At 41.1% G+C, this 8,266-nt stretch overlaps 1 protein-coding gene across 2 annotated transcripts; it reads left to right on the forward strand.

Annotated features, from left to right (window-relative positions):
- The first annotated feature begins 1,189 nt into the window (after positions 1-1,189).
- Positions 1,190-4,791, forward strand: LOC131686009 (uncharacterized). Of its 2 annotated transcripts, none has more exons than XM_058970107.1 (4): positions 1,190-1,457; positions 4,178-4,225; positions 4,320-4,502; positions 4,560-4,791. In XM_058970107.1, the coding sequence occupies exons 1-4, from the start codon at positions 1,444-1,446 to the stop codon at positions 4,780-4,782; spliced, it is 468 nt and encodes a 155-aa protein (XP_058826090.1). In that variant the 5' UTR covers positions 1,190-1,443; the 3' UTR covers positions 4,783-4,791. The 2 variants fall into 2 exon arrangements, with proteins under 2 accessions (XP_058826090.1, XP_058826091.1); XM_058970108.1 differs by having other exon boundaries at positions 4,332-4,502.
- Positions 4,792-8,266: the final 3,475 nt, after the last annotated feature.

An 8,266-nucleotide genomic window follows, 5' to 3' on the forward strand; every position in this document is an offset into this window, starting at 1 on the left:
AATCCGTTTACCTGTTGCGGACATATTGTGCACAGCGCAATCGCTATAATAAAGAAATGTTTCTGGACAATGTCCATGCGTAAACAAGGTACTTGTGGTTTTCTACGCCATAAGGAAATCAACCAGTGCGACGATCAGCAGCGACTCCGATTGCACGTCTTACCTCTTCAGCGTTAAGAATCCAAAAGCCGCGAATAATGGCGGTTTGCTTCTTTCTCGGCGGAAGTCGCTGTGAGTGTCGACTCAGTTATGTCGACGCCAAACAGTGTTCATGCAGCTTAACAGTTAGGTTGCTGCTACACTATCTTATGCGGAAATTACACGCCACACATCTCCCCTCTTCTTTAAAAAAAAGTTCAGGGGGTGCAAAAAAACGAAAACTTTACTATTCCACAAATACGTTTTATTGGCGACACCTTTACATCTTCATCCTTATAGATACGTTTAATTTATAGTATACTACAATCACTTTATATAAATGTGGGGTGGGCGCAGCGCATTGGTAAATTGATTGCCTTGTACGCAGCGCACTTGGGTTCGAGTCCCGACCCCGCACATAGGGTTAGAAAATTTTCATAAGAGATTTTTCTAACCCGAAGAGGCGAATTACCTTAAGTTTAAAACCTCTATAATCGAAATAAACAAAACTTTATATAAGCATTTCTATACCCGTTGAAAAAAAAAAAAGACATTGAAGTATTCCGTGATCAGAACAAACCAAGATCCTTTGACTTGACTTTGCATCTGTGGTTATGAAAAAGCAATCAAAAATCTTAATTATAGAGTTCGTTTTGCTTTTCGAATCATTCGGTTCTATGGAGTATAATGACAACCTACTTTATACATGAATAAATGTTTCCACCTTTCTTATTATTCTAGGTGCACGCTAAACTCCGACACATTATTACAACACAACCCTATCAGTCGCACCACAGTTTATAAACTGGGGCTATATCAACTGTGAGCCCAGTAAGTTATTTGCTTATTTGATTTCTAGAACACGTATACGTATACGAAATAAAAGTGTGGGAGTAAGATTTTCCCTCTGATTTAGCCAAATTTTTCAAGAATTTCACCCGGTTTATCCTCAATCTCGCACTAATGCAAATGCACATGGATTACTCCACAAGCGAAGGTGGCAAGCAAAACAAAAATGAGATGACAAATCATTTTGTGTGTCATTATCAAATTGTAGTTTAATAATCATGCATTTAATTTAATTAAAAAATGATATGTGTCGCCGTTGGCGGTAATTGTTTTAGCTACCGACCTTGATTGGTGCTCAAGAGTGGAATGGTAAATGTAGATGCTGACGAACAATCGAGTTATTAGTTGGAAATCCCTGGGGAGACATTCCATTCAAAAAGGTAGCAAGTGCCGATGTAATGATAACCTTGCTTTGAAAACAAATTGGAAGCAGAGCTAAGGATAAGCGTACAAGTGATGTACTGCATTAGGTAATGATTTTCTTTTGATGTTACTTTTTATTTTCTCATTTTAGTATTGTAAGTTCTAAAAGGAGTTCGAAAAAAATGTTCCAGGGATTTAAAAGAATATTGCGCTTGTGAAATTTTATTGCTGGCTTCATTTCGAATTCAGTTCATTGCTACAGGTTGCACATAATCATTCAGATACATGGGGGTTTTCTTTTCGCGAGTCTTCCGTTGAGAAACATCAGTCGAATTCGAAGCATGGTCATCGCGCCTCTCAGCAACTGGTGATTTTTCTTTTCGCCACTCAAAGACTTTCTTAGTTTGAGTAACGTGACGTTTCATCATATGACCACTTCCGTCACTAAGCGTTAGACTCCCATTATTTTCATCCGTAACTGTATATTGGATTGGGGAGAACCGCGATATCCCCTTTCCTCGAGTTTGACGCTCCACAATCACCTTATCTCCAGGTTTAACTCGACACTGGCGCGCACAACGGCGTTCGTCTTCTCGTTTCTTACCGGCTAACTTTGCTTCTCGGTCCCGCTTATTAAGGAGTTCTTCATTGACAGATACCTTATTGTATTCTAGTAGGGGGAGTTTACGCTTAATCTTCCGGCCATTCATCACCTCCTCTGGAGGTAGTTTTGTCACGCTATGCGCTGCTGCATTATGCGCATGTATTGCTTCGCGCAACTCTACGATATAATTCGTTTTGTTGATCGTTGCGCTGATCATTGCTTTGTTGATAACCTTCATATAGCCCTCAACAAGTCCGTTTTGTTGAGGGAATAGAGGGGTCGAAAAGACAGTAGTTATCCCACGATCTGTACAGTATTTTTTATATTCTTCTCCGTTGAAAGGAGGTCCGTTATCCGTTTTTATAGTTCTAGGTAGGCCCTCTCTTTCGAAAATCTCTTCCAGAATTTTCCGCGTATATTCAAAACTCGTAGATTTGACGGATCGTGCGATAAGGTACCGCGATCTATAGTCTACAATAACTAGTATGGAAATGCCTCCAAACTTAACGTATGGACCGTTGAAGTCCAGCGCTATTGTTTCCCAAACGGTCTTTGGTGCAAAAATGCGTTGCATTGGGGTAGCCTTTTCAGGTTTCCCATTAACTGCACATGTTTCACACGATTCGACCCACTTCTGGGCCTCGGTTGACATTCCAGGCCACCAAACACGTTGTCTCAAGATACTCTTGAGTTTAGCTGCTGAAGGATGGCCATCGTGAGCCAGCTTCATTGTTTTATTTCGTAGTGTAGTAGGAATGACAACACAGCCAGTTTTCACTAACATTCCGTCTCGAGTGGTCAAATCATGGGCTACGAGCTGATATTGCCTCAAATGCACTGGCCATTTCCCCGAGTTCAGAGAGCAAATTACTTCTTGCAGAATAGTGTCATCGGCTGTGGCTGCTTTTATCTCGTCGTCTGTCAGGAACCCAACCGCGTTCGCTTCAAGGAAAGCTATTTCCCAAGGGCTTGAATTATCGTCAAATGCCGTATCCTCACCGCTGTATAGTCGTGAAGGTGGATCAGCGATGTTTTCTATTCCTCGTATATACTCTACTTCATAACTATAAGGACTCAGTCTTAGCGCCCAACCGTCAGCTCGAGTTAAGGCTCTCTTGGATTCTTCCCGGGAACGGTTCAGTATGAATGAGACTCCTTGTGCATCCGTCCGTAGAGTAAATTTTCTCCCCAATAGGAAATACGAAAAGTGTTCTACTGCCCATACCGCAGCGAGAGCCTCCCTTTGGTTTTGGGCGTACTTCTTTTCTGTGGTGGTTAACGATTTTGATGCGAAGCCTATTATTCTCGATGATCCAGTTTCCTCCTCTTGAACTAAAACTGCACCCAGTGCGATAGGGGAAGCATCGGTGTATAAAATTGTTCTATCACTCTCAGAAAAAAATCCGAGTGTAACACAGTTTTGTAGAATTTGCTCTTTGATGGTTTGAAATGCTCGACTTTGTTCACACCCCCATGTCCATGATTTAGTGGTGGTGATGGCCCACAGGGGGCTGGTGATCTCAGCGAAGTTCTTTACATGTGCGCTTATGAAGGAAGCCAAACCTAGAAAACTTCGCAGCTCAGAAATGGTTGTAGGTTCTCGGAACTGTCGGATGCTTCTGATTTTCTCTCCATCCACATGAAATCCTTCTTCGTCAAGCTGGTGGCCGAGAAATTTTAGCTGCGTTTTATCATACTCGCACTTACTTGGATTCAATGTTAGGTTGTTGGCTCGTAGTATGTGTAAAACTTGGTTCACAGTTTTGTGTAGCTCTTGCAGGCTTTTTGCAAAGATAAGAATGTCATCGATATAGATGATAACATTTTCGACATCCTTAAGAATTCGTGTCATCTCTCGCTGAAAAATTTCAGGTGCACAATTCACCCCGAACATTAGCCTTGTAAAGCGGTACATGCCACTTTCGGTGAGGAAAGTTGTAAGGTCTTGCGACTCGTTGCTAAGTTCGAGGTGATAGAAAGCGTTGCTCAAGTCTAGTTTTGTGAAAAATTTGGAACCGTGAAGCTTCACTTTCATTTCTTCCAATAGGGGCAAGCGGAAATATTCGCGGTTGATAGCCTTGTTTGGAGCCCTCATATTGACTACCAAACGGAAATCATCTTTGCCTTTTGCAACTGCGGACATTCCGCTTATCCAGCTGGGCGCCGATGTAACCTTTTCGATAATTCCACGCTTTTCCATTTCTTCTAATCTCGCTCTTGCAGCTTCACGATAGGCCGCAGGCACGTTATAGTAAGCGTTCTTGACTGGAGGTACTGTATTATCGACACTGAATTTCACTTTGACTTTCGGCATTTTTGGGAATTTCTCCGCCTTCAGTGGAATTTCCATATTATTAAGATTTAGCCCTACTTGTAGTAGTCCCATGTCGCTCGCCGTGGATCGACCGAGGAGCGATCTCAGCCCTCTTGGAACAACATGGAAGATCGCGCTATCTAGTGATTTGCACCCTGGCACTATAACTTCCGCTTCCACTAGGCATTCCACAATCATGGGTGATGGTGAGCCGTATGCATGCAAACCTTTTAAGTTAGTGTTATCAAGAATCTTGAGCTTCGCAATACCTGATTTTAACTCTTTTTTTAGACGGATCCAGTCCTCCCCACCGATGACGTTGACATCTGCGCCCGAATCGACCAGGAACTGGATAGGGCTAGATGATCCTAACTGGCAGTTGACCAGTACGTCTGCTAGAGAGAGTGTGCACACAGTCTACAATAGGAGAGACGGAATTTTTTGTGTGAAATGCAAAATAAAAATATGTTTACGAGATGTATTTCGAACAAAAATATTACAGCAAACAAAATAAAATCTTGTTATACCTGATTATCGTCTAATTCATTTTCTCTCTTAGAAGGCTCATCCTTCGTCGTTCCAAGTTGCCGTATAATTGTTTTACGACACGCGACTGCGTAGTGTCCAAACTCTTGACACGAGTTACACTTTCGTTTCAACGCCGGGCAAGGATAGTTCACGTGGGGGAATCGATTGCATCTTGCGCAACGGTTTCGACGACCACGATCCTTCAGGTCACGTCGATAGTTTTGTTCATCATCGTAGGGTCGCTTGGCTGGTTTTCGATTATTCCGATTCTTGGTCCATGTCCGTTTCTTATTGTCGCGTTGATCTTGCGATTGTTGGCGGCCACGGTATACTGTACACACTTCTGTCGAATCCGTGATCGCTACTTCGGCTTGGTATGCTTCGTCACGAGTCGCAGCCTGTACGATGTATTTCGTTACGTACCCGTATGTACGAGCGGCTTTCACTAACTCCTTGTTCCTCAGGCCTTTCAAGAGCTGTGCTCGAACGAATCTTTCTTGATCTGCTGGGCTATACTCGCACAAGCGGACTTTGCCCATTAGACGAGCATGAAAAGCAATTGCCGACTCAGACTTTTCCTGCCTCATGTTTGAGAATGCTTCGTGCTCCGCTGCTGAATCAGTCATCGACTGAAGATAGTTCTTGATGTTGTTTACGAAGGTATTGTAACAATTTGCATCGGTTAGACTTGGTTTTAAGTTCGCTGCTCTGATGATCTTTTGCAATTCTTCGCCAACCGATAAGAATAGGAGTTGTGACCTTCGGACTGGGTCGTTAGCGTTATTGAGAGTAGCAGCAATCTCGAAATTCTCAATATAACGGTTCCACGCCTCCCACATTTTGTTAGCTGCCACACCATTTGGGAAAGGTTTAATATTATCCCAGCGGATGCTTGGCGCGACGGCGTCGGAGGTGTGGGTGAAGGCGGTTGGAGCGCCCCAACTCTGATCGGTGTCCTTGGTCGAGGTCGAGGTTGAGGTTTGAAAGAAATTCATTGCTTTCGTAATATCAGCCAGTACATTTTCCATTCTCTGAAGACGGTCATCGGTGCTGATCGGTTTAGGGCTGCTTACAGTGTCGACGGGGGCTTCGCTGCTATTGCTACTGGTCGCTTGGAAAGAACTCAGTAGTTCATTAACCGAGTTGACACCGCTAGTGGACTCATCCTGCTCCCGTTGGTGGCTACTGTCGCCAACCTCATTGCACGAAAAACTGTTTTCCGCTTCAGAAACATCGTCAGGGAGCTGGTCACTCGTAACTTCCTGAGTACATTCTTCATTCCTGTCCTCACACGCAGGTGCTCGAACGTATTTTCCGTTATTTGCCATTTTTTAACTTAGTCGCAATCTGAAATATGGGATATATTCGGAACATGTAAAACAATATTCGCAATTCAATCGGGTGGTATTTATAAACTACCATTATTAACATAAAAGATCTGTCAACTAAAAAAAATTATTTTTACAGGGGTCAAAGAAATACGTTCTATTCCATTTCATTCAATTCCATTGAAAACTGTCAAAGTATTTTAAGTAAATTTCCGCGGATGTCCCGTTCCACAAGTGCAGTGTGGTCTTACTGTGCCACTCTACATTTTTGCATGACTCGTTTTGCTGGGCATTGTGGTCTTACTGTGCCACTTGGATTGAATGGCCATTTTGTTTGGCGGACGTCCCGTTCCGCCGGAGCACTGTGGTCTTACACCACTTCGATTACATACAAAGAGTACTTTTATTTATTTTTTGAACGTTCCATTTCACTAGGCATTGTGGTCTTACTGTGCCACTCATATTAAACAGCCATTTTGTTTTGCGGACGTCCCGTTCCGCCGGAACGCTATGTTCTTACTGTGCCACTGAATACAAGTACATTTTCCGTTTTCCACTTTAACGTGAATAACTTTGGCTGTGTAATTGCTTACCTGAATTAGAACACCAACGTATTTCTTTACCAAGCCACTAACCGATTTTAACTAATTTATTGCCTCAAATTCAGGGAAATGGGGGTTCAATTTGAGCTTCTGGTTGATTTCTTTTGCTTTTATAATCTAAGCCAGGTATTTTGATATAGAAATAATGTTGAAAGACTGGCAGGATCGCCAATGTGGTTTTCTACGCCATAAGGAAGTCAACCAGTGCGACGGTCAGCAGCGACTCCGATTGCACGTCTTACCTCTTCAGCGTTAAGAATCCAACAGCCGCGAATAATGGCGGTATGCTTCTTTCTCGGCGGAAGTCGCTGTGAGTGTCGACTCAGTTATGTCGACGCCAAACAGTGTTCATGCAGCTTAACAGTTAGGTTGCTGCTACACTATCTTATGCGGAAATTACACGCCACACAGTACTTATCCTTGAAGAAATCAGGAAGATCTTCAAAGGATTCTTATCGGAAAGACACTTTGAGCACTCTTTGTGTAATTATTGCGCATGTCGAAAATAAGATTTATTTCTATAATTTATTTTTATAGCGAAAAATTAATCCTTATCACTGCACTGTTAAGTTGATCTGATTTGATGGCATTTTTTTTTTATGAAAATTACAAAGTTGATTGAACATAAGATAAACAAATCATGGCCTCAAACTGCAGAATAACTCAACATAGCAAAACTGAATCTATAGACAACTTGCCATGCGTGAATGGACATTGTAATGCAAATCACGTGTGAAGCACTGTCATTTGGATCAATTATTTCTCTGCGTGTCGTGAGGTGCCAGCTCAGGAAGCCAGGGCCGCAGAGAGAAAATACGGGCCCGGGGGGTCCAACGTACGGGCCCCCACCACTGTGTACAGTACAAAAAAGTTAATGTTTGAAATTCATTACTGTGGGAGTTTTTTTAATACCTTTTCGACAGTTTTGGTGACTTTGAAAGCGTCATTTTTGTCAGTAGTATTTATAAAAGTACGGAAATGGAAAGATTAAAAATGTAGTTATTACAAAAGTTAAAAATATCTAAACGGCGATCAACGGCAAAAGATAAAAGAAAAACAATAGGAAAACTAAATATTAAAGGAATGTAAAAAAGAGCTACAAACAACAAAATCAACCAAATAAACAAATTTATGTCAATTGTCAAAAAATGTTTAATCTAGAAAAACCAAAATAAAACCTATAAAAATTTGATAAAAAAAAACAAGAAACTAGAAAAAACATATTCGAACATTATTGAACAAATGTGGAAAATAATGAAAAATCGATAAGAAAGTAGAAAAAAATTTAAGAATAAATAAAAATGAAAGAAAAACTACTAAAAAGAATACAAACATTAATATAAAAAATGCATAAAACTGAAAAACTCGATAAATCAAGAATAATAAAATTTATTTAACATTTAAAACAAGACATATTTAAAGCAATAGAAAAAGTAAATAGAACGTTAAGAATGCATAAAATTACAGTAGTGTATATAAAAGACAAGAAAAAAATAACCATAGAAAAATTAAAATAAATGGACGAACTGGAAAATTTTGA

Source organism: Topomyia yanbarensis, chromosome 2, assembly GCF_030247195.1.
Source record: "Topomyia yanbarensis strain Yona2022 chromosome 2, ASM3024719v1, whole genome shotgun sequence".
Classification (NCBI taxonomy): domain Eukaryota; kingdom Metazoa; phylum Arthropoda; class Insecta; order Diptera; family Culicidae; genus Topomyia; species Topomyia yanbarensis.

Bases quoted from the DNA above. Each gene is read 5' to 3' on its own strand.
- LOC131686009 (XM_058970107.1), top strand. The intron at 4,226-4,319 runs GTACTGTATTAT...ATTAAGATTTAG, and splicing joins GTAAGCGTTCTTGACTGGAG to CCCTACTTGTAGTAGTCCCA. The intron at 4,503-4,559 runs GTTAGTGTTATC...CTCTTTTTTTAG, and splicing joins TATGCATGCAAACCTTTTAA to ACGGATCCAGTCCTCCCCAC.